Source organism: Sparus aurata, chromosome 9 (genome assembly GCF_900880675.1).
Source record: "Sparus aurata chromosome 9, fSpaAur1.1, whole genome shotgun sequence".
Classification (NCBI taxonomy): domain Eukaryota; kingdom Metazoa; phylum Chordata; class Actinopteri; order Spariformes; family Sparidae; genus Sparus; species Sparus aurata.
The window spans coordinates 7,210,350-7,237,532 of NC_044195.1; the positions used below are offsets into that span (position 1 = coordinate 7,210,350).

The 27,183-nt window shown below is 42.0% G+C and overlaps 2 protein-coding genes across 2 annotated transcripts in view; one reads left to right on the plus strand and one right to left on the minus strand.

Annotated features, from left to right (window-relative positions):
• The first annotated feature begins 849 nt into the window (after nucleotides 1-849).
• On the plus strand, nucleotides 850-15,992 carry LOC115588684 (uncharacterized). Its single transcript, XM_030429428.1, has 8 exons — nucleotides 850-3,143; nucleotides 4,391-4,663; nucleotides 8,350-8,583; nucleotides 9,199-9,369; nucleotides 10,544-10,675; nucleotides 10,988-11,154; nucleotides 13,086-13,352; nucleotides 13,448-15,992. Exons 1-8 carry the CDS (start codon nucleotides 2,888-2,890, stop codon nucleotides 13,622-13,624), a joined length of 1,677 nt encoding a protein of 558 aa, XP_030285288.1. The 5' UTR covers nucleotides 850-2,887; the 3' UTR covers nucleotides 13,625-15,992.
• A 1,926-nt stretch (nucleotides 15,993-17,918) lies between these two features.
• Nucleotides 17,919-27,183, minus strand: part of abcb6b (ATP binding cassette subfamily B member 6 (LAN blood group) b) — a 54,239-nt gene continuing 44,974 nt past the window's right edge. The window contains exons 18-19 of the mRNA XM_030427631.1: nucleotides 22,883-22,951; nucleotides 17,919-18,479 (exon numbers count right to left, since the gene is read on the minus strand). Of these exons, the coding sequence (XP_030283491.1) occupies nucleotides 18,365-18,479; nucleotides 22,883-22,951 (184 nt within the window). The 3' untranslated portion in view covers nucleotides 17,919-18,364. The remainder of the gene's footprint in view (nucleotides 18,480-22,882; nucleotides 22,952-27,183) is intronic.

Genomic DNA, 27,183 nt, shown 5'->3' on the forward strand with positions numbered 1-27,183 from the left:
CATGTGAAACAGGAAAAAGCGAGACAAAAATAGAACATAAAAATATAGTGAAAAGATGATTATAATAATACGGCTTTACACTACATAAATGACTTGCCTCTCACTTACAGATATGACCAATGAGAACAAGATGATAATCAAGAAAAGAAAAGGCTGAACAGTGTCCTGCACACACCGAAAGACCTCAGTCTCCTCAGCATGTGAAGACAGCTGCAGTCCTTTATGTGCAGGACATTTGTATTGTCCGACCTCCCAGGTGTCTGTGTGGTCCCACCCTCTCAATATCGAATCCCTGGGTGTTCACTGGTGTCTCTTGGGGCACTTTCCTCTGAAAGTCTGTCACCATCTCCTTTGTCTGATTGCCACTGATGGTGTAGGTGAAGGTGCACTGTAGCTCTAGAAACCTTTAGTCCAGCCATGACTCGACACTGACAAAACCTCTCTCTGCTTAGATTAACAATTTGACACACACATACTGTATCACAAGACAAGTGTGCAGTAGGCAGGTGTTGTAGAGGGAATGACGCGAGGAGCCCTGGCCTCACATGAAAATATAAAAATCGAAATGTTTCAATTAAATGTTGCAAGTTGTGGTCAAAAGAAATAATTCTACATATATATAGTATTTATTAAAATAATTGTATTTTTTGGTAGCCATCTTGTCTTTGTTAATTTCCGTGCTGCAGAAACTGATTTGGAGGGAGGTCAGCTGCATGTGTTCCCCTGCTTTTATTCCCTCACTGAGGACCAGACGGGCTTGTACATCACAGGTTCCACCACTAGAGGGCTCACTGGAGGCTCACTGTAAAAACGAACCTCTGACCTCTGAGGCTCCTGTCCTTCCTCTCCACTCCTCTTGCTCCTCTGCTTTCCTCTTTTCTCCTCTTCTTTGGGTCCCATTTGTATATCTTCTTCTCTCCGTTCTGCCTTTCCTCCTTGCTCACTCCTCACTTTTCTTTCTCTTACTGCCTCCTTGCTTCCTCTATTCTTTCTATTTTATGTCCCTCTTTTCCTCTTCTTCCACTTCTCACTTCCATCCATTTTCATTCCCTGTTTCTCCTCCCTCCTTCCCCTCCCTTCCTAACACCTTCTCATCCTTCCTTATCTCCCTTGCTGTGTTTTTATTTTTTTCCTCCCTCTTCCTTTCCTTTTTCCTGCCTCTTAGTCTCTTCTCCACTCTCAACCTTTTCGCTCTTCTCGCATTGTCCCTGTTTTCCTTTTCCTCTCTCCTTCCCTCTTGCCTTCCTTCCCTCCCTTTCACTCTCCTGCTTCCCTCCTTTCCTCTGTCTTTGCCCTGTCCTTCAGTTTTCCTCACTTTTCCTTCTATTCTCACTTCTTCGCAGTCTTCTATCATTTCCCCTCTTGTTCCTTTCCCTTTCCCGCCTGTCCATCTCTTCCCCCTCGCGACTTCCTTTTCCTCTCCTTCTTCTTTTGACTTCTCCCTCCTCTGACCCTCCTTTCCTCTCCTTCACCCTTCGCACCTTCATCTCCAACTTACTTTTATTAGCTCGTTATTTCTTCCACTCATCCTTTTCTCCTTTGTGGGCTCTTCTCTCTCTACATCTCTTACATCTTGCAGACAGAGGAAGAGAGGGAGAGAAAGGAGAGTGTGTGTGTGCGTGTGTGTGTGTGTGTGAGCGAGGGAGTGAGCGAGAGAGAGAGAGAGAGAGAGAGAGAGATAAAGAGACGAGGGGAGAGCAAGCAGACTGAAGCTGAGCAGTGGGTGGGTTGAGCAGCGGGAGTGCGTCGGTCCTCAGAGCTGTGGAGGATCCAGTCTCAAGTGTCACTGAGAGCAAAGAGTCTTCAAGACAAACTAGTTGAAGTAGAGACAAGAAACAGGATCCGTCCTCTGGTCTCGTTCATCAGGACAACATTTTTTCACTCAAGGATGTTCTTTCACCTTCCAAGCCAACACAGAGCCTGGAGCTGCTCCAGCTAGGTCAAATAAATCATTTCCACAAAAGAGGACTACAGAAGAAGAAGAGGAGGGGGAGGCAAGGCAGTCCATCAACAACAGACAAGAACAACCAATCAAGGCTAAATTGGTGCGATTTGGGACTACTGGATATATTCTGTATATTCTAAAACCAGAGGAAAGAAGGAGTTGAGAAGAAAAAGTGACGCAAGAAAAGAAGGAAAGGGGTTTCACAACTACAGAGGAGCTTGGTGTCGGCTGCATGCAGTCAGAAGACATAAAAGGAGATACAAAGATGAAAATAAAGATTTAGTATCAAGAGAGGAAAAAACCACAACCACAAGTGTCTGGTTTTGTAATTTCACTCCAAATCCAGAGGAAAAGAGGAATAAAGGAGAAAACAAAGAGACAGAAGAGGAGGACATTTTTCTGCCACCCCACTACTGATTGAAGATGTTGTAGACCAGCATTCAGTGAGGAATATCGGCTCGTCAGCTAAACAGATCAAGGAAAAGAGAATATATTTTCACTTTTTAGTTTTTAGGGAGTTTAGTGAGTTATTCTGAAAAGAAGGAAGAAAACAACTTGCAGCGCGCTGAAAACGGAGGAGCAGGAAAAGTTCAAGGACCGACCAAAAAAAGTCAACGGAAGCTAAAGATACGCAGGAGTGAAGAGTCAGAAGTGACAGAATAAATAAATTACAGAGGAATAAAGGAAAAAAAAAGAGGGAAAAGGCGTACTTGATATCAGAAGCAGACACGGAAAAGAGGAATAATCAAGGGGGAAAGGATGAACCAAGAGGAAGTGCAAGATTAAAGAGCAAATTAAGGAGTAATCCAAACAATACAAGGAGGATTAAGAACAAACGTAGAAACACAAAAGGAGAAATTAGGGAAAAGAATCCTGAAAAGGAGGAACTAAGTTTAAAAGGCTAAATCAAGAGTAAAGAAGCCGGAGGACCCAGGTGTGACGATGAGGCTCCTGGTGCTTCTTGCAGCTCCTCTCTCCATCCTCGTCCTCCACACGGCAGCGGCAGCCTCCCCGACAGGCAGCGTGGCCCCTGGACGGTTGGAGCGCTGGGTCCGCTCCGGCCTCCAGTCGCTGCAGTGGGACCAGCTGGACCGGTGCCTCCGCATGTCCTCGCTCTCCGAGGCTGAGTGCAGGCGGCTCGCACACCTGCCGATGTCCGCCGTGGCTGTTTACGTATCGGAGCCACGCACAGCTGCAGGTACGGAGGGCAAAGGTCACATCACCAGGGTTTCTCTTCTTGTTGCAGATTAAAGCTGGACTCACTGAGGTCTGTGGTTTATAATGTAGCATCAGCTGAGAAACAGTGTACAAACAGCTGACGTACACGTCTTCAGTGTGATACCAGTTCAAGATGTGTGTAAATGTTGAAGGGGTCAAACCGATGAATCCTCATTAATTCAAACATAGTGATACATAATAATGATGATAATTCTTTAGAAAAAAACTTCAATGAATTGCTTGTTTATGTAGTAAGTATTAAAAAATGTGTGTAAAGACCAGCTTCAGGGTCCTGGTGCTGTGCATGCTGGCTCGCTGTTACACTTTTGTGGCTAACTGGGACACTTGAATAGAACAGAGCCCTCATTAACGTTATTAATAACACTTACGCTTTTGCTACTATAAATACAAAATGTCTGGTGTCAAAATGACCTGAGAAAAAAACTTCACCACCTCAGAATATACATAGAATAATTAGATAATATGAACATTATTTATTCGTGTGTTGTATTATATTTCAAATACATAAAAAAAACCTACTTACACAAAACCTCAATTACACAGTCAAACAGTTTACTTTTCCCCAGATGTATTCAATTTGAGATTGAATAGATCATGTTGTATTTAGAGGAATTGTGTTAACTGTGTTACTCAACATAGTTAAAGTCAAAGTGAAGTTCTGTATTTAATATGAAGTCTACCTATTGGGCCTAACACTGTGTCTGTGGATCACTGTATGATTTACCTGACACACACACTGTTGCTGTTACATTTCATAGACTTCGTACTATTTGTTTTGTCTTGTAATATGTTTCTTGGCTACGGTATATCCATTTGCTTTTTATATGTTTATTTACTACGGTATGTTTTCTCGTTACTCTTTTGCTTTTGCATGTCTGTATTCTCGCAGAGGAAATAGAGCCGATTCTCAGCAGACATTTTGACTTGCCAAGGGCAGAAAAAGCACAGGTGTGACCAATAATGTTAACAATGGTTCCGTTCTGTTAAATGTCCCAGTCAGTCTTGTCGGTGAATTAGCATGTGCATAATCATGGACTGGAAAAAAGCCAACCTAAATGGAATGCAGCCGTCATTAATGTCATAAATTCCACCTGTAATTTTACTGCACAGGTCGTGCTGTGGACAGGTTCTGTGTACCTTGTTATGTAATACAAGTAAAGCCTTCTGAATTCACTTCATCCCTCTGTTTTGCCCAAATCCCTCCAGGTAACTCAGACAAAGTTCTGGCCATCCTGCCCGACTCCTCAGGTGGGATGGTGAGCTCCAAACAACGGGGAGGTTACAGCATCAGCCAGGTGCTGAACAGAGGAGAAGGTCCACTCAGACACCAGCAGTCTTTCCCGGGCTCCACGGCCCATGATGCCGTGCTGGTGCTGGATCCGAGCCCTGGGGAGAACTTTGGGCACCCAGTGGTCCTCTTCTATGTAGATGTGAATGTAACAAAGAAGAGGTGCACACATCTGGATGGCATTTACCTGGGTGAGTCAGCAGACACAGACAGTCTTTCTGCATGATGTTGTTATAAGTCGCTGGGAGCTTTGTTTGAAATACCCAATACCCACAGGTGAATAAGACTGTTAAATGGAAATGTTTGTTAACTAATCCTATTTTTTGGACACATATACAAACCTTACAAATATTTGCAATTTGAGAGTGATACAGGTTTAATCTTGAGCGCGAGAATTACTTATTGTAGTGGTCGTAATAACCTTGTAGTAGTAATGTTGTTGGTAGTACATATATATATATAATATAGTAATATTGTATTGTTATAATAGTGGCAGTAATAGCACAGAGAGGGCAATAGCAAATGTACAGTAGTAGTAATCATAATCAATAAAAGTCTTCTGCATGGTTCTATTCTTGGTCCTTCACAATTTACACTCTTTGTATATAACAATAATGATAATGATAATAATGATAATGAAATAATAATAATAATAATAATGATAATATATGAATTCTTCTTCTTGATTTTATCACGTGGATATAAACTTTTATGCAGATGATACAGTTTTATAAAACCCCAGCTCCATTTCAACACAGGCTCATCTTCAGTCTGCCTTTGATTGTTTTTTAATCACAACCTCTTAATCATTGAAATGCAGGTATGACCAAGTACCTGTCAGAGTCTCTGAATATCCTGCTATTAAAACCTTTACTCTCATATCACTCCTGTTGTCACACAAAAATACTGCAAACTGTCAATCAAGAATATTTGGATCAAAAATTGATTGAAAATCAAAGTGGACTTCCTATATAGAATTAAAGGTCTGTCCTTTCTCAACCATAAAACTATTATATGCTCAATTTTAATGTCATCACTTTGGCTGGTTCGCACCAACAACGATGAACTTTTAAACCTGATTAAGATTAAGAAAGAATAACTCTCTCTTTAAAACTTGGTTTAGTATTTTTTTTCCCTTCTAAACCTAGATCAAATTGAATTCTGTTGCACCAAAACTTTTTTGAAATGAACTGAGCAAAATAATCAAGTGACTGGAATAAAAGGAAGGGACAGACTCAAAGCAGATGAGCATTATGATCCGGCTGACTTTTTTTTTAATCAAAATACCAGTTCAGAAAGTTACCGAGCTGAACAGCAGACAGGACCGGCTCTCAGACAGGGCAGTGACACAGATGCAGCTGGTTCACTAACAAGCCACTTCCACATGTGCTAGCTCGGCTTGACTCAGTTTGACTCAGCACATCAGATTTATATCTCAGGTGTGTCTGTAATTAAAAGTACTTATTGTCTTGAGTAGAGGACATTTAAAAGCAGCAGCTGGTCCATGGCTCTGTCTAATGGTCAGAGGAGCGGCTGTAAACCAAGAATCTGCACTAACAAAGCTCCACTAATTCAGTGAAACACACCTTAAGGATTTATCTTTAATTATTCACAATAAAAGTCCTGGGTCATGTTCTCATTCAAAAGCTTTTATTTTGAAGCAGGGGTTTTTTTACAAGCATTTATTTAAGACATGATTAAGTATTAAGAATAACATAGCAGCTGAAAGTGAACGTTTTTTCCATCCTCTATACTCAATAGGTCCTGACCAGCAGACAAATCGATTTTATCAATGTATCTATTTCCATTTGGGGAGAATCTCCATATTGATGAACCTCTGTTTAACCCTGGTTTACATAAATAATTTTTGCTTTACTGAGCAGAGACTGAGCAGAGCTCTGCTTCATTTTAAATCTGGATTTACTCATTTAAAGCTCCTGTTTGTAAGATGGTAAAACTGACGCTTTGGGTTTCCCAACTCGTCAGATACTGACGCTTTAGGTTTGTAGGTCGGGTCGCCCACCATCTGAACGGGTCAGTATCTGACCAGTTGGGAAACCCAAAGCGTCAGTTTTACCATCTTACAAACAGGAGCTTTAAACCTAGTTTTACTAAACTCTAATTAGAGCTAATCTTAGATTGAATGAATAATTGCTGGTGCAATCCAGCCTTAGTTGTAGAGATGTTCTGTCACACTGCACATCATCTCATCAGCTTCCCCTAGAGTGCGATCAGCTTCACCACTAAATGACAAATGTAACACTCATCACTGCTCACTGTATCACAAGGTTGTATTGACTTCCTTTACCAGAAAGAAGAAATAATGATCATGGGATGGTTTAGTAGCTCTGCACAGGGTCTAACTGCCAGCCCCGGGCACTTCCACGTCAAGTTATTTAAGAGCAGGGAAAAAGATCTGCACGAACTATTAAAAATGAATCATAAAAAATGGATACAAACAATAATAGAATTAAACACAGAAACTTCAGAAATGTTGCCCTTTCTTGCTGTAGCGTCCCTCCTACGAGATGACAATACAAGCAGTGACCCCAAGCTAATTTGGGTTTGAGAGCCCTGGTCTACTGTGTTTGTGTGAAGTTCTGCCTCTGACTCAAGCAGAAGAGAAAGTATAGGTTATTGTGTGTGGTCTCACCATCACCATGGAAAGCTCCATTTTACAGCTCATTGTCCTATGCAGGACACTTTCCTGCTCAGAGGGGTTCGTCCAAGCTACATCCTCAGCACTTTTGAGAAATGACCCGTTATAAAGAACAAAACAGTGCGTGATCACAGAGAAGTTCAGTGGACAGATGGCTGTTTTTGGTGACATTAAAGCCACAGCAAGACTATCTTTTGTAAAAGGTTTGACAAAGGTCAAGCATCAGCATTTCTAAAAAGCTCCACTTTTGGAAAACAACATGTTTACTAGGGATGAAAGGCCAAAGCGGGTTAAAAAAAAAAAAAGTGTTTCCAAAGTGCTTTATTAATGTAGAAATGGTCCAACGGGACAGGAAGTGGATGAATTCTGGATTGGTCCTCATAAATCCTGTGAAAGAGACGTGTTTGACAGTGCAAGTTGTTGACCTCCCGCTGTGAGAGAGGTCGGGACCAGATGTTGAGGTGAATTTGGCTCTGAGTTACACAAACACACACCTGTCAATTATTAATGCACACACACACACACACACACACACACACACACACACACACAGAGAGAGAGCACTGTGCCCCCTGCTGGGTACTGTAGATGGATTTGGGCCAATGTCTTTTAGAGCGAAACTTTCGTGTGACCTCATTTAACCTCAAGAGGAGAGGAAGCAAGATAAAAAAAGATGGAGGAGGAAAAGAGACCTTTGGCACGAAGAATATGGGGAGAGTATAGAAGCCACAAACCAGAAGCCCAGGGCATGAAGGTGATAAATAGAGAGAGAGAAAAAGGGGAGTGGAGAGAAAATGGTGTTCACTTAGATTTATAATCAATTAAAGGGGCAATACTGAAGATATGGCCACAATTAAAAAAAAAAAAAAAGAAATAAAAAAGCAAAACTTTTATCAAGAAAGTGAAGAAACAACAGTGTTGATGTCGTGTAAAAAACGTCTAGGTATTGTGTTGCAAAGATATCTACTGAGATTAGCATGCTAACACCCTCCCCCCAGTGGGGGCCACTTGCCAGGAGCCTTAACAACATTGACATGCACTCACCTGTAACACACATGTAATCTAAACTGTTGATAATTACTTTACATGTTCTCAGATCCAGTTTTACCTTTTCAGCCCTGAGGGGGAGTCCATGCTGACAGTAAGGAAACACTGATCTTTTATCCCACTGCAGGAAACTGTGAATCTCAAGATGTGTCTCACCGTCTGTGTCCTCAGGTGACGAGTGTTTGACTCTGGCTTTGAAGGGTCGTTGTCAGAACCAGCTGAAGCGTCGGCAAACCGGGCCAGAGAGGCTTATGGGTAATGGTCGGCTGCGCAGCGGGACCATTACCACCAGCAGTGGTAGTCGCCTGGTGGAGCGGGCTGCCGGAGGGCTCTGTGAAGTCCACTTCCTTCCACTGGTGGTTGGAGTCGGAGACAGTAACCGAACGCAGAGACTCAGATGTGTCGGTAGGTCTCAAATTGGGTTCAACTGGTCTAAACAAAACCCACTTAACACAGAGGAATGTATACATTTTTCTTGAAAGTTGGTTTTCCACTGCTTCTATTTTAAATGCTAGAATACCCACAATCTGGGCCTTAACTGTACACACAATGGCATTTCATCTAATGTAAAGTAAATGATGAAACTTTGATTACCTATTACTTTCTGAAAGTTGGAACATACTTGAACATACTGAAATAAAGTTTTAAAAAGCGTAAAATTCCACAGACCGCCACAACTCATTCCAAAACAACTGAACAGGTCCATAACCAGGGACTCCCAAAACAACTTATATCAGCAATACCAGCAACAGGTGAACCCAAAATGTACTGTTTGCTTGCAGTTTTGTTAGTTTTAGGCAGCAAAAATGGATGAAAATGTCCTTTATTGTTGATTGTGACCCATATAAACCTGCTGGCTGCTGAGTATACTGGCATACCAAGTTTGATTATACTTGATGTCAGGAAATGTGTTTGGCACCGAGGCACTGCTTTATTACAAGCTGTTTTCAAGAGGAGCACCTGTTCATTTCCTTTGATGTGAATAGTTTTTAATTTCCGACATGCCCCCTCCTCCAACAGAGCATGCAGAGTTTGCAAGATGCCCTCAGCCACTGCCAATGGGCTCTCCCAGTTTGCCTGTCTCAAGCTGTGAACTAAATAAAAACACCAGACGCTGCCACCAGCAGCCCTTGGCCACTCACCTCTCCTGCCGACTCTACCAGACCTGTGACCATGCTGTGCTCATCTCAGGTAGGACAGTTTGTCTGTGATTATCCATATTTGCTTTGCTCTCACCAAATATCTGAGGGTGAGTCACTTTATGTTACATCACAGAACAAACAAAACCACACCGAAACAACTTATTGTATAAGGTTTTAGTATCCTTTGGGCTCGTTGCAGACATCTCACTTTACTGATGTCACTGATGCTCTGTAGATGGTACCAGTGATGTTCTGGTGGTTTTAATAAGCTAGTTTGGGATGTTTTCAGTTGGTATGTTTTCTATTGCTCCCCTGTAAAACCTGACAAGAATCTGGCTCTGGAATTTAGCCTTCCTAAGTTTCCGTACACAGTAGAGCCTTTTCTGTGAATGGAGATATGTGATGACTGTGATTAGCCCTCTGTGATGTTGATTCCCAGGAGGGTATAACTGTTCACCTGTTCCACCTCAGCTCCACTGATGTAGACAGCAGTGTTTGCTTTTGCCTCTTTTTTTCTAAAATCAACAACCAGCTCCTTGGTTTTGTTGCCATTGAGCAGTAGATTGTTCTCTCTGCAACCTTTCGCGAGACTATTGATTGCATCTCAGCATTAATATGGCAGATGATGGTAATGTTGTCCACATACTTCACACAGGACTTCTCCTGATGTCTGGGAGTGCAGTCATGGTGTACAATGTGAACAGAAGGGAGCTGAGCACACAGCTCTGGGGGGCTCCGGTGTTGAACACTAACATAGAGGAGGTTTGACAGCCAATTTTACTCTCTGGGGTCCGCTTGTGAGGAAGGCCTCTATGTCATTGCAGAGTTGTGTACATATGTCAAGAGTGTTAAATTACTGCTTAATAGAACACAATACATTTTAATTCTAATAAGACAAGGCATTGGATCATGATAGCAATAGACCATGACACAATTTCGTTCAATCCCCTAGAACCACCGACTGGTCTGATCACCATTTTTTTCCCCATTGCTATCATTAAATATCACTGAACATTACAACTCAGCACCTGCAAGCTAGCTGTGCTTCAGCAGGTTGCCTATCTAATGATAGCTCAGCAGGCCATGGTCACAGTAGCTGGAGGTAAGAGCTGAAAAGACAGGGCGCCTCTGTTGTCTCATGCAGCTGCCACTGGTGTGTCTCTGCAGAGTGTTCATAGTGCTGTTCATGGTACCCTCTGCAAATGTCTGCATGTACACTGCAGGTGGCTGGCAGCAGCAGATGACGTTCCAGCGCCACGTCCAAAATCTTCAGAAGTTCTACAGAATGTTGCAGAACAACGGCTTCCACAAAGATCACATCAAGACCTTCTTTGCCAGCAGTGGACAGTTGCCTGGTAAGACGGTTTTTGCTATTTGAAAACCCCAAACTTGTCTGAGATCTGCTTAACTCTGTTGGTTACTGCACTGTTACATTTGCACTTTGTTTTTGTAAAATTAAAACTCTCACAGTTAACAAGCCCTTCAATTTTGAAACCGGATCATGAAAGATGCTTTATTTTTCATAAAACTTCTAAATAACTGACAGTGGAGCCTGAATCAATAGACCACAGTTTGGGTGCAGAGTAAAAAATCTAAACTCCACCACAAATCGAACTGAACGTGTCTATTAGATGTCTAACTCCTCTCCCCGGTTTCCTCCCCGACAGAGGATATAGAGGGGGTGTACTCTGCAACTGAGAAAGCTGTGATCCGTAACCACGTGTCATACGTGTGCAGGAAGCAGCACTGCGCCGACACGCTGGTTCTTTACCTGAACTCACCAACGCGCAATGACGGCACGATGCTGCTGTGGGATGCCAACCTAAACGGCATTGTAAGACGCACACACACACACACACACACACACACACACACACACACACACACACGATCCAGCACTTAGAATGGCTTTGAGTAATAATTATAGAGATTTGATGGAGAGACCATGTGTGTGTAAGAAGACACTGTGTGTTTCCCTCCGAATGTAGTTTTACAGAAAATCAGCAAAAGAAAATGTAAACTACTGTGTCTTTCATATCTGACAGTGTTATTAGAATATTACCAGTTGGTTCATCAAGATAAAAAGCAGATGATCTTATTCTCCAGTGGGTGCCATTACATCATTGCAGAAGAAACCACAACCAAAAACAAAGCAGAAAACACGATGGGTTTTATGTTTGTTTGATGTATTACTTGCGGAATGTTAGTCTTCAGAAGCTCGATTGATTTCGCATTTCACATTTATGACCATTTCCACTTGAGTCAAGGGTGTAACCTCTTGTGCAATAACTACATTTGGATTTTCCTGCAATTGTGAAAGCTAGCAATGCACAGAAAAACTGATGATTGTAAACACAGGTAATTAAAAATACAGTTTGTAGATTTATATTTGCTTTGCACACCAGTCTATGCCCTTTACACTTTAAAGTGAAACAACAGACTTCACTAAAGCAGATCACCAACACACAAAGGAAAAGGATTTATCAGACACACATGGGAGCCATTCGGCAAGACGATAAGATGATTCCTCTGACCACACACACTGTACACACACGAGGACCACCCAGACAACAGTATGTCCGTCTGTTGTCACATTTAGGTTTTTAAATTGAGGATATGAGCTCATATGGTTGAAGGCAATCATTACAGAGAAATGTTGAAACCAATCAGTTGGACAGACATTGTTAAACAGGCTGTACACACATCCGGGTAAACAGGATTCAGAATTGTATTAATTTTTTTGATAATATTTTAGATCAGAGAGCACACAACATCTGGTGATACAATACACTGTGAAACTCCATGCAGATGCAGGATGAACATCTAAAACAATTAGTTTAGAATGTACATGGTGAATGTGTATGCCACCGCCAACACGTTACCCATTGTGCTCAGGCTATCATGTAGGGTCAGCTGAACAGCAACAAGTGGCATACCTCTCATTACTCCATCTTGGAAGTGTTAACAGATTATTCCTTAATTGCTACCGCCTACGTTTACCACCTCTACCCACCCTTTTGGCTAATATCGGGGTGCAGAAAACAAAATGGACGAACTAGGACTCATTCAGGCTTACGCAGCAATGGGAAATCAGAGAATGTTGTGCATTCATCTTCACAGAGACCTGGCTACATTCCAGCATTCCAGATCAAGCTATTGATTGGGACTGATAGGAAGCATACAACACCTCCAGAGCAACAGTAAACATGAGGAGAGATTGTAGAGAGACCTCAACACCAACAGCGCTAAAGACATGTGGCAGGCGATCCAAAATGCCCATCATGCGTGAGCCAAACCCATGCTATGCTAACACTGGTCTCCTCATCAAAGAGTCAGAATCTTCAGACACCTGGAGAATTAAAACAGCTACATCGGGATGCTGTTTGCTGATTTCAGCTTGAAAACTGAACACTCTGGGCATGAATACCACTCTCTACAAATAGGTATTTGACTTATTTACAAGCGGACCCCAGAGAGTTCAGATTGGCAGTCACACCTCCTCTACATTAGTGCTCAACACCAGAGCCCCCCCAACATGCTCAGCCTCCTCCTCTTCACAACCCCAGGAGGACTCGATTGTGAAGTACGAGGTCGACATCAGCATCATCAGCTGTATTATAAACAACAGTGAGAGTTCATACCGGGATGAAATCATCAATCTTGCAGACTGAGCATTTATTGAAAAGCATGCCTCCTTCAGGAAATTCAAGATTATAACTTGTCTGGTTAACATTCTGTCTCCCCCTCCTCCGTCCCTCTCTCCAGGCTGATCTTAAAGAGCGATACTCGGTCAATGAGCTTCTTGCCGACCTGGCCGGCTGCAAGGCAACTCGTGTTTTGCTGTTTGTGGATCAGAGCTACAGCGGCGTTCTGTCTAAGAGGCTGCGAGGGTCACAGAAACACCTGAATGTGGTTCTGATCCAGAGCCAGACACGGCAGACCTACAACCACCAGAGGCTGAGCCCGGGCTGGGAGGACAGCAGCTGGTCCTACATCAGCTCTGCCACCTGCCTGCTGGACCACTTGGGAAAGGTAATTTACCATAATAATGTTTTTTTTTTTTTCCTCTCTCTTTTTGACTGATTTGATAAGCTTTTAATCTTCTCTACCACCAATTATGTTATAAGGGTACTGGGATGTCCCGCCTCCTGGAGCCATGGGCCGGTCTTTTAAACGTGACGTTGGCAGGTGCGCCCTGCAATGCCACTCCACCTCTGACGGATGGCGAGATGCGGCGAGAGTACCAGGGCTGCCAGAACCTACCGACCGCACTCTGGCACCAGAAACCCAGGAGGACCAACTGAGAGAGAGAGACACTGAGACTGACCGGGGGGGAGAGAGAGAGAGACAGAGAGATAGAGAGCGAGAACGACTGAGTGGGAAAACAAATTAATCATGGACACACACAAGCATTTCTATCACACACATGCATATTTGCGGGTGCGTGTTAACCTAGGACTTTAGTGTCAGTGTGCTTGGTGGACACTGTTGTGTGTGCGTGTGTTTTCTGTCCTAACTCAGATAGTAACCATGGCGATGACAGCTCATCCCAATGGGAGTGTCCTGAATGCCATTTGAACATTGTGTGTGCTTATGTTTGTGAGTTCAGCAAGAGGACAGCCACTCTTGGAGACCATGCTAGCTTGTGCTTGGGCCAGTGTGTGTGTGTGTGTGTGTGTGTGTGTATGCGTGTGCGTGTACAAGGCATCTCCTGGGCACTGAAACATTTCGGAGCCAATCATCTATCTCTATTTTTATCTTTACGACAGTTATTTTTTCTTTCTTCTGTTCTCTCCGTCTTGTCTTCTTTTCATCCTGTCCTTTGCTTCACCTTTTCTCAGCTACTCTCCTCCCACCTGTCCTTTCTTGATCTCCTTGTTTTTACTTTATTTCCCTCTTCCATCTGTTCCTTTTTCCTTAATTTACTGGCATTTTGCACTTACTTCTCCTACCCCACACCTCTTTCTTTCTCCACCTTAAATTTCTTCATGTGTTCCTTTATTTGCTGGCACTCCATTAGCTTTTCTTGAAAAAGACACAAAACATCAGACCTGAAAACCCCCCCCCCAAAAAAGAAGGTGAGTTATGTGCATTTAGTCAATCCTTTGTACCACAAGAGGCGATAGCACCATGCAGTTTCAGCTGGGAGATGGAAACGTGGCCAGTTCCCTACTTGTTAATCTAAACTTATAAATTAACAAAATGGTGTGAAATACATTTTAATGTCATTAAAGGAAACATTTTTAATTAAAAAATAGAACCGAACTTCTGGAGCAGATTTCTGAATTCAGATGTCTCTCTTTTGCCAAACGAAGACGAACTTGATTCATTCAGACTTGACTCATCGTAAAAAGACACTGTTCAAACTTGACATAAATGAAATAAAAATCGCCAAGACAGTCTTTGTTTGTCTTTCCACAGTCACCTCTTGTTTGGCCGAAATAAATCCGCAATTCATAGATTAAGATGTAGTAAAATGTATGCCTAGGGCTAATGCCAGACTCTCTCCTGCTCCTCTGTCGCTTTCATCTCTGGTCTGTTCATGCATGCTGCTGAGCCTGGTTGAGCTTGGCCACTAGCTCCATGGCGAGCTGGGCTAATAAGCTAATGGTAGCTTGCTATAATCTAGTATAGTCAGCAAAGAGCAGCTGTGGTGGTTACTCTGTTGAAATGTTGCCTCCTCCAAACGTTGGAGTTCCCATATGTTAATGCTGCTTATTTAAAGAACCCAGTAGGTGATGGGATGAAGCTTCTTCTGAACAAAATTTTATTTTGCAATCGGGCAGACAACCTGATGAGACACCAGACAGATTTAACTTGGTTCTCTAAACCCCTCCTTTGGTCGTGAATACAGAAAATGACTCATAGTTGCCCCGTGGTCTCTCTTTTAAGAGTTGCATTCACGGCCGGCAGGTTGAAGAAAAAAAATGAATTTTACATTGAAGCAGAGTGGTGTCTGAAGTCCAGCAATTTATTTTTAAGATTTTCGAGATGGAGGACGTTTTGCGCTTTTTAACCCGAGGAAGAGGGAAAGTGAGAGGCACTGAGACAGCCAGGAACCGAGAGACAGAAACTGATCATGATTAAGATATGAAGCACTGAGACTGCCCTCACAGCGACACAGACTGACTATGGCATTTTTGATAAGGGCACTACTTGCTAGTGTGTGTGTTTGTGTGCGTGTGTGTGCGTGCGTGCGTGTGTGTGTGCGTGGGTGCTTGCGCTCAATCACATAGACAGAGGCATCACATGAAACATGCACACGTTCTAAGATTAACTCATTCCCACAATAACAATGTCCTCTACTGTCTGTGATACTCTGTGATGTTTGTCTGTACATTACCACCTGTCCTCTCTTCATGCCAGTAACCATATATACCACATCCCAGTGTACATCTCATTCTCTCCCAGCTGTTTTGTACTCATGTCTGTTGGTGTACTGATTTGTTTTATATTAGAGGTATAAGAGAAATGGAAGTTGAATGGAAGACCCACTTTCCAAATGTGTTGGGATGTTTTGAACCTGAGCTGTGGGGTCCAACCAGTTGACATGTGCATATTCACAGTTTGTGTAATCATCTGTACAAAGTGTGAGATGTAATTTAGCAGAAATGTTTCTAGTTGCATGCAGCAAATCACAAATTCTAGTCAATAAAGTACTTTTAGAAATCAGTGGAGTACATGAGATTCTTTTCTTTCTACTCTAAAGCCCTGACTTGATGATCACAGATGCCTAGCCTGGCACTGACACACTTCACAGATCCAGTCTGGATACTCAGTATATTTTCCATTCCAGTGGTGTTGTCCACGGATGCAGAGCAGAATGTCTCAATGACACAATTGGATAGGCCTAGAACCATGTGATGTAGCGCTGAGTGGCTGAGTCTGGACCCCCCTGTGGCCCCCCCGACAGGGAGTCTGCATCAGTAATACAATGACAGATTTCTTGCAATGATTTTGTTTTGAAGGGAAAGGCAAAAATAAAGTGTCTCAGCAGTTTACTACCCAATCAAAATTGCTGAAATTGTAAACACTGTTTTGTCTGAATGAGGGATTTATCTTTTTTTCCGGGTTGTATGTGCCCCCTAACAAAAAAGCCGGCCCCAACCTGGCCCCCCTATTAAAACTGGTCTAGAACCGCCACTGCTTGGTCTTAAAACCAACTCGTATTTCAGCTTAACACAAATCTGTTTCTGAAAACATCTGAGACGGACTGGATGCAGTTGGACAGACCCACAACCAGCTCCAACAGTGGAAATGTGTGGCATGTGACTTTTAAAATCTGGACCGGCAAGGCTCCTGTCAGTCACCATATCAAACCCGCCTCATGATAGATAAATATTTGTAATTGGCCAGTCACAAACCAGGACTGAGGAAGAATCTCTCAGAGTGGGAGGCTGGCCAGATGCATCTGTCACAGCAAATGAAAGATGAGCTCGAAGATTCATCACGTTTGCAGTTCAAATCCTTTTTTGGCTTTCCATTGGCTCTAACAAGTGCACAATAACTTTTGAACTGTAGCTGTAGCAACCAGTATAGCACATCCTGTCAACTAAAAAACAGATGGGCTTACATTTTTATTTTTAACGAGGCCAAACAGAGTTCCCCTATGGCCCTCAAATAACCAACAGAACCGCTGGGTTCAGCCCTGTACACCACCAAGTGAGAAATATTAAACTCTGCCTACCACAAAGGATAATCAAGCAGGCCAGGATAGCACTAACATCGCTGACAACATGTTTGCTATGAACATGCCACTCTGAGAGGCTGCAGAGGGGAATACTGGGGAAAGATATTTTGGTTGTCGTGCTGCAAATGGCCACAGATCGGACTCAAACCCCGGCGATATCAGATAACAGGGAAACATACCAATTCCAGTGCTCCTGGTGACAGTTTATAATGCCAAACAGGCAAAAAAAAAAACTTCATAATAATCTATATTACCAATTTGAGTAAAAATCTTACCATATATTTATGAATGTCAGAATACTTCAGTATTTGGTTTGTCCCCATTTCGCTTTAATGTCAGCATGCACTCGAGCTGCATGGACTCCACAAGTTTGTGTAAAACCTGCTGATGTTATCCCAGCATGATTCTGGGATAGCATGAGCTATCACAAAGCTTATGTGATGTCACAAAATGATTGGCTCTCATTCTTCAAGTTCCCCCATAGATGTTCAGCAGGGTTGAGGTCAGAAGACTGAAGGAAAGAAAGAGGCAAAGAGAGCTGCCTCGAAAAAGAAAGGGGTCGTGCAGTCCTGTGTATGGGAGGGAGGGGACCGGAAACGCTTACAGCAGCTTTAATCTCAGCTGTAATGTGACACTTTTCAATTAACATCTTGGAGATATATTTTTGTATTTATTGTCCTGTATATTATCAATTAAGGACTGTAACCTCTGTCTTTTATATACGAAATATAAAACATTGGTAAACAATAGCCAGCATGTTTAGTGAACATTGTCTGAACAGTGGCTTGTGATACAATAGTTCCTGATTCAGTGGCCTTAGAAGTGGAATGTCATTTTACAAAATAAGACACAGTTGTTGTTTCAGAGGCTTTTATTGCTAACGAGACAGTTCCAGCTAAAACGCACTCTCCATCTGTCTTCCTCCAAGAGGCCCTCAGGCTGCTCATATAGTTTTACTCCAAACATCAACCTTTGACATCTGCATTTTCAGCCTATCCAGGATGTTTTTACCAAAACATTCCCAGTAACATAATCGCCTCAGCTTCTATTGACCGGCACATCTGACCACTGGATGTTGTTCTGCTGCAGAGGAAGCTCACGCCTCGACATTTACATTATTTTTCCCATTGCTGCGTGAAAACTGAATACAGTGGGAGACAGTTGGCTGTGAAAGTAATGCTTCATTAGCAAAAAATGAAGAAAAGTGACGTTGTTGTTGTAATCCACCTCTACTGTTCCTATCTGAGTTGTGACTTCGGTTCACAGTCGGGGATGTTGCTCCAGACTTAAGCGATAGGTGCAGAGACACGAGGTTAGTTAGGTTAATGTCAGTATGTTGATAATCAGTTCAGTGTCAGGTGTCTTGAGTCTGACTGGTCGTCTGTGTTTCTGTCTGTGTGTCGAGACTTTTCTGCTGTTTCATCCACATGGCTGCGTACACACCTCCCTGGACCAGCAGCTCCTCGTGTCTGAGAGGAACAGAAAGGGGAATGTCGGGTGAGGCAGAAAGAAAACTACAGACATTACCAAAACCACGTGATTGGAAAAGGGCCAGTAGTTCTTCTCTGCCTGTATGATTCTGATGACGCAATTTTCAGTTTCCTCTGTATATGCATGTACACAGAATGTCCTGTTTCCTTCTGCTACTGTTTCAGAGATGTTCTGTCTTCCCAGAATAGTGACAGGAACAGAGCCAGGCTGTGTTCACATGGCAGCTCCTTAAAGTTGTTTTGTTTATAATTTTTAATTTTTTCAAAACAAATAGCATGGGACAGCAGAGAGCCCAGTTTGTATATCCAAAATGTCATGACGCTTCCTCCCAGCTCTTGAAAGCGATTACAAAACAAACAAAAGAGAAGAAAATGTAAGTGGACAACCCCGGTCGTCTAAAAATAAACTTCATGTAAAACAAATTCCCATTTGCAAATACAATTTGTAGTAAATGGAATGGCGTCAGGGTTACATGTTTGTTTTTTTTTTTTTAGCGTATCTGTAAAACGTTCATTGTCACTTCATGTTTTCCTCTGTCAAATCCACTGTGCGGAGGGATGAAACGATTAGGTAAAAGGACACTTGTGTTTTGAGAAAAGGATGGAAATTCTAGTGAAAGAGGAGCAGGCAGAGGAGAAGGTGGGTCACTCGTAATGTCTTGTGACACCAGAGCTGCTTTAAAAACAAAGTTGAGCTGTCCTCCTGCAGACTTTAACAAACTTTACTATGAATTAATAAAACCACAAGTCTGTTACCGTCTGGACTGCCAGACAGAGATGGAGAGAGAGAGAGAGAAGAGGAGCGAGGGTCAGAAATAGAGGATACAGAGAAAATGAGCAAGATACTGAGAAAAAGAGTGGGAACTGGTTGAGGCAGAGGAAACAAAGACAAGCACGGAGAGATAACAGAAGGAGGAGGGGGGTAAAGAGAAACATGGGCAGATAGAGTGAAAGAGAAGGTCAAAAGATGAATCTGAGGAAAGAAGATGAAGGAAATAGAAAAATTACAGGCTTGTCTAATTAATCTTAAAGGTCTAGTTTGCAGTATTCAGAGTGATCTACTGACAGAAATTAACATAATATTCATAATTGTGTTGTCATTAGCGTATAATCACCTGATGTTAATAAATAAAAACTTCTGGCTCTGAATGCAGCCAACATCGTGGAGGCTGAGACGAGGGGTGTTCGCTTGGTTGCAATTTACACCCTCAGAATCAGGATGAACACACGAGTCCAAACTGATGCAGCAGAGATAATGTCTTCTTTTCCAAAGTTGGTGACTACATCACGACAATGCAGTGCAAAATTGGTGGAATCTCCCTTTAACTTTGCCAACTTTCAACCTTATTCTCTATCTATTGGAATTTAGTTCATGCAGAGGACCAGAGAACCAGTGACCTCACTGGTAATACGGGCCATTTCAGTTTGGATTTGTAAGTCTCCACCTCCGGATATCCAGTGGGCACGATAAATCGAAATAATAGTAATAATAAAACTTCTTTCCTGTCTTGCTTGTATGTTATCCATCGCTGTGTGTTGGCCAGCAAAATGGTAGCTATGGGCTAGGGCAGTGACACACAGCAACAATGGAAGTTTTTTTTTTGCACGTCTGGGGTGGAATACCAATGAGGAAGAGATGTCAGTGCATATGAGGGTTTAATTCTGAGAAGTCCTGGAAATATGTTTTCCTGTTTCCTGAAAATATAATCACAAAAAAGGAAAAAACAATGTTTTTCTTTATTTATATGGTATAAATATACTTCTAAAATATGCAGGAGTACAGTTTACCTTCTCAAAATATTCGCAACAGCTTTTAGTACGGGCGCCTGTCGAAAACCACAGGGCTGCAGCTCCAACAGGTGACAGTGAGTCAACCTGCTGGTAAACCTGCAGCAGGCCATCCCTCTGACCAGGGACCTGCTGCAGAGGAGGAGAGGAGAGAAACCGACCTGATGAAAACTGTAACCGGAGAATTACAGACAGCTCCCAGCCTCGCACCCGCAGCCTCTGAGCGCTAACAGAATAATCCGCCTCAGCTTCATAGAGTGACTTTAAAAACACAAAATGACTTGCCTTAAAGAATTTGTTTGGCTTATACATGAGGCTCTTCTTCTCAGCAGACAGACCACAGGCAGTAAACCTGGCATATAATATTCCTCATACTCGCAGCTGTATAGTGACGTAAGTGAGCTACATGTTGAGTCTAGCCCTCGCTATTTTAAATCATTATTAATACCACAAGATAATACACTGATCCGATCTTGGTGGGCCGACATTTATGCACATTTCTCCTTGCTGCAGGTAGTGTAGCTTGAAATATGACCTGAAGTGACGACTGCGGGACCGGTCATCAGTAAACGTTATTAGTTCATCGCTCCACTCAGCCAATCTTCCATATTATTGTTTCTGTTGTATTCGTTGACAGTTTCACACCATGTCTTCACAGTGTTTATTGTGAACAATGATATGAATTAATATGTTTCTCACTAGACTAAGATCTAAAAGATACATAAATAAACTACACTATGTGTATTAAGCAACACTACCAAATATAAACAAATATATAGTCTGTGTAGTATTAAGACAATGAAAACTACAGTGTTTCATTGCATTCTGTTTCTTCTTTTTCGTTACTGGCAATGACGTTATTTATAACTTATTTTAGTACACACCTAGTTTGAAACGCCCTCCTCCACATGCTGGGCAGGTTTTCGGAAGTATTAGGGGGTGGAGCGTCACAAAGTTGCATGCATTGGTCTATCTGGCATATGTAAGCAGGCTGTGCAAGCAGTGTAGGAGTCATTTGTGCGTGACCACTGGGGGGAGTTTGGTTTGTGGCACTGATTGCAGACGGTCATCAGGTGTGTATATTTTAGGTTAGTTTTGGGTAGCGGGTGAAGGGAGCACACGATTTCTACTGTTAAACCATCGTTAAGCCATGAGACAAGAAATATCACCATATACCTCAAAGTCCTAAAATGTAAGTATCAGTATTCATGAGCAACCTTCAATAAACGACAGCAAAGAAACCAAAGACAAACTCTCATTTCTGTTCGATGGAAACGCATCAAGAATCCACCTCTCACCTACCAAGTGACTGAATTGGACAGTCACTACAAGCAGGAAAACTCTGATAACCCAACTTTCTCTTTCAAGACACCACGCACTGGGGATTTTATTGCCGCCATTAACCACATTTACCATCAACACTGATTAGGATATCCACATAAAACATGGTCAATGTCTACTTCCTTCCTTCAATCACTTCCTCTTTCACCAATCAGATAACCAACAACAGATAGAGAAAAACATGTAGGGAAAATAAAACATGTCGAAAAGAGTTCAGGAGGAGACAGAAGCCAAGTTTAACCATCTGAGACTCGGCAGAGCACCTGGGCCGTGTCTGTCCCACTGCTTAACACATGCTGACGGACAGAGACTGCAGGACAACAGAGAAGAAGGGATTTTTAGCATGGAGGAGTTAGTTAGTTAGTTTGTTGATGTCGTATTCTCGTGTAAACAGTGATCAGAATTAGCCGGACGCAGTCCTCGTAAAGAATGTTAAGCAGGAGGACAGCCTGAGGACGGGATGAGGCCTCTTCCTGTCTGTGCATCATGATACACTCACACTCTTTGTGGCAGCGACAGTGTGTATTCTGACACCGGAGGTTAAATGGGCCGACTGGTGTTTACATCACAGTGTAGATCAAAAGACAAATGGTTTTTAGTTGGTGGCTTCACACATGCCTGCAGGGACAACTGAAGTCCATGCATGTGTTTACCCTCTACTGCCGCCCCTGTGTTATTGTTGATGTGCACATGAAATTCAGTTGCAGGATCTACGTTTAGCAGAACTTACTTTAGAAAATGACATATGTCACTTCCTGTGTCTCTCGTTTGCCACTGCCTGTGTGTGTCCAAATGTGACCTCAGTGTGTGACAAAGGAAGTCCTCATACCAGATCCTACATCAAAGGACTGTACGCATCGGCAGGCTAGTGGCAGCTAAGCGGTGTGTGTGTGTGTGTGTGTGTGTGTGTGTGTGTGTGTGTGTGTGTGTGTGTGTGTGTGTGTGTGTGCCTCTGGGGCTGATAACAGAAGGTTTAAGGGTCACACACAAAAACACACTCTGAGTTTTTGATCCAAAGATAACAAATTTGAAAGCACTTAAGACACACAATCACTCAGGTGTCACACAAGCACACATGCGGTACTCACACACATACACACACACACACACGCGCACACACACACACACACACACACACACACACACACACACACACACACACACACACACACAAGGTGACATCAAAATATCCTTATAGTACACTTGCCACTACAATTAATACTTTACTTTTATTGCTGAATGAATAGGCTTACCTCCCTCTCTCTGCTATCTGTCCACTGTGAAGCACCAGGATCTGGTCTGCTGCGACGATGGTGGACAGCCTGCAACATCATACAAACATTACTCCTCTTAATTATCCTCATATTAGTGTGTGCATTTAATAAAAAACATCATAATAATAATAGGCTATTAGGCTAATAATCTCAATATAGGCTTTATTTCCAGGTAGCACATTTTAGCCCCTTCAGACTGCATGGTCACCAGTGTCAGGAAGTTTTTTTTAGTCCTTTTAGTCTAGTTACAAAGAAAATTCATCGGAGCATATATCATCGGCATCCATCATTACTCAAGGTTGTCGTGAACTGCCAACCCGAACACTTCCGAGAATGATGCCTGTGATAATTTGTTTTTAATCTAAGGAGTCTCAGATTCATTTTCAGGGTTTGCCCGATGGTTGTGGAGAAAAACTCTAACGGTTGAGTCTGACAAGTTGTTACAGTGATGTCTTGATCTAGTGATGTGAAACATATTGAGAGTTCAGAATCACTTCAAACCTGGAACACACCACACTTACAGTTCAGATGTGAATGCAAGTATGGTTATCTATCAAACGATGTCACCTTAAACTGGCAACAGTGCAGCACATTACCCCAGCATCAACATCTCAGCAACGACTTCCCAATCAGCAAAAGCACCCAATACTATGTCTTTTCAACATGACTTATATTTGTTGCGCCGATGTCTGCAATCTGGGCTGTTCCCCTTCCTCATCTACTCCCATTTGAGGATGTCAAGACCCAGTGGATAAACTTTCATTCCGATTGAAATGGGACAGTAAAGTCCCCACTGAAATCTCTGTGTGTATTTCACTTATAGGCTCTGGTAACTTCACAAGCTCAAGGATGAGTGAATTGTATTATACCTCATTATCAATAAGTGCCAGTAACTATAAAGCTCAAGAGGTGATCGATACTGGCTGTCTGTTCACTAACTTCAAATTTAGATACAAGTTTTGCCATGTATTATTGTGTTTTACTGTATTTTTTTTGTTGGTCAGCCTGTTGAATTAGGCGTTAGCATTTTGCTTGGCTAATGTGGCTACTTCCAGTGTGGGGCCATGTTGAAGTAATGCTGTAATATTGAGAAACAGTCAAGAGATATTGTTTGGCCTCATTTGAAGCCAACTACATAATGAGTAGAAGGTTTGAAAGGTGTGAACATGCCGCGTTGTGTCAATACTGCAGTGCTAGCTCAGGTAACATTAGCTTTGTTGTTTGTACAAAGCCCATTTCGCTCTGAGTTGCTTGGCTTTATGTTTGTGTTGCTACCGTGTGATTTACTTAACAGACATGCCCTGAAAATAATAATATAGCTGCATGTGAATACATAAGGGTCAAACAGCAGGAATTAATTCACTTGGCAACTTGTAAATTTGATTAGGACCTGGCAGTTAGCTTGCTAATACATTTGTAAAGTGGCTGCTGGGTAGTGCAACCGAGACTAAAACTGGTCAGATTTGAAGAACATGTGAGCTGGTGAAGTTTGTGATTTAGAAGCAGTTATCGTGATGATATTTATGGTAGAGGTGAAGCTAACTGGAAGCTAAAAACATCAGCAGAGCTGACTGGAGACACAGTCAGTGGTGTTGGCTCAGGCTTGTGTGGCTGACTAATCAGAGAAGACTTGGCTTCTCAGGAGGGGGGACTTTAAGGAGGGCTGGGCTAAACAGAAACATTTCAGACAGAGGGTGAATATGTTGCTGTAATTATGGACAGTATGAGAAAAAATGAACATTAAAACATGTACTAACAGAAACATGGAATAAAAAATGTCTCCTTTCACAACAGAAATAATGGCCAGGGCTACGAAGAGTGTATAGAATGATGCCGATCAAAGACCAATCATCGCTTCACAGCACTGGAACGAAAGAAGAGGAAGAGGAAGACGGATAGATCTCCAGTGGTGCGAGAGGTCAGGACAAGGGGGATAATATGAGGTAAAGGGAAAGAGGGAGACATATAGTGTTGAATGAGAGGGCGGGAGGAGTAATGTGCGGGTAGATGGTAAGTATGTTCAGCTGTCTTATAAAAGTAAAATACTCATTCCTCAGTAATCACTAACAGAAATACATAAACACAGTCATTCATTTCAGTTCTGTCATTTCTGTCACACATAGCAACAAACTGACACACACACACACACACACACACACAGCTGAGTATGTCGCTCTGGGTTGAAGAACTCTGTATGAACTTGTCTGTAAATTATTAAAGTTAATGTTTACGAACAGCCTCTGATGAGAGACTGATTGAAGCCACACTCTGTGATCTAAATGGCTCTCAGCTCCGGACTCAACTTGAAGATTTGACCCGATGAAGAAATATTATTTCCAAGGTGTTGGTAGATACACAGATGTGAGTTGTCCATGGATGTGTAATTTTTCAGTGTTTTTCCTTATGAAATGAACATTCTTAGGGATAAACACTTCAATCTTAAAATAGGCTTCTGAGCGAGGGGGACATGTCAACCCCGTCCCCAGTGGAAATCATTCCCTCGCACACAATGTTGTACGCAGGACAGAAAAACTGGTTCTGCAAACCATAGAGCTCATGCCTCTCCAAACTGCTGAATGTCACTTTAAGCTTCAGCAGAGCCACCACTCCGCTTTAATGTCATCGAGGCTATCTTTGGACGTCCACCTTCAATATTTGATAGAAAACCTCGGTCAAAGGTAGAAATATCTCTCCTCATAGACTGCTGAAGTCAGTGGGTTTTTTCTCCGCTCATTCAGGCTTCACAGCAAGAAGAATCCAGTGTGTTTACAAGCAGGCAGTATACATAGGGTATATATGTCATGTCCTGTTGTTAAAGGTTAGGTTCAGGATAAACTTTATACTGCACATTTTCTCCTAGGCTGGGAGGCAGTGAAGGATAAAATCACATCAGCTCATGTTAACCATGTGTCTTGACCTGATGTTAATATTAATTACATAATTTATTCATAATGTGCAGATACCAAGTAATATAAAAAAGAATAGGAAATACAGTTCCATAAGATTTTAAATGAATCTGAATCAAAAAAGTTGGGTTTTATATATATATATATATATATATATATATATATACATATATATATATATATATATATATATATATATATATATATATATATATATATATATATATATATATATATATATATATAATGTGCTGAATATACTGGGCTTCAATAAGGGAATATGTGATCTCTTCATCCTATTGTATTATATTACCTTTTTCATTATTATGTAATTTGTAAGTTTTAAGTCCAGCTTCCGCAAATAAATTCTTAACCCAACTTGATTACCTGACAAATCAACATTTTCATCAACAGACATACTCCTAACTCATATGTCAAAGCAGGAAATGCACAGATGTTTCAACTATAACATTAATGATGATTGATTTGCATTAAGATGTAGTTCCAGGCTGGGCACAATGTACTTGATTATTGGGACACTTCAGTGGAATGTTACTATCATTTGTATTATTAGTTACACCTGTGCTTTGTGCTTTTCCTTCTTGCCATAACAAGTTTATCATTAGAAAGGTTTAAGAAGTCCAATGACGGTACAGTTCAGGTTCAGCCTATTCAAACATGCGGTCCTCTTGTCAGGGATAATGCCCAACGAGGTGCATCATAGATATAAATGGACGACGTTGGAACTGAAACACTCCGACTCACAGCTGAGAGCAGTTGCCCCCGCGGAGTCCCTTAATTCCTGTTTATGGACACCTAGAATGGAATTATCCTGCTTATCCCATTGTCACTTGCTAAATATTTTTTTAAAAAACCATTAAACATACAATATGTAACTGCTGCTAAGGGGCTCTCCATCAAAACAAAAGATGTTTGCCAAGTGTTGTGTGAAGGGCCAAGCAGAGGTGAGTCTAGATTAGAGCCAGAACAGGTGGAGAATAAACACCTGGAGTCACTTCAGAGTCTGCTTCAATACAGAACCGTTTACCAGCGGGAGGAGAGATTAATCTTTAATTTCTGTGATTAAAAAGTGGATTTATATTCACTCCTGTTTATCAACCTAACTGCAGCAATGATCTGTGCAGGTGACCTCAATATTTAGGTGTTTATATTCTGTGTTATTGACTGCTGCAGGGGAAATGTACTTTACTTCATGAGCATATCATTACGGAGAGGAGAGGTGAAATAAAGAGAGAGAATCTGTGTCTGTGCTGAGTACTGTACTGAATTCAAAGAGAATTGTCCTGCTGCAAACTTGCTTCACTGTTTATGCATACACATGAAACAACCACCACTGCTGGTGAATCTGATGTG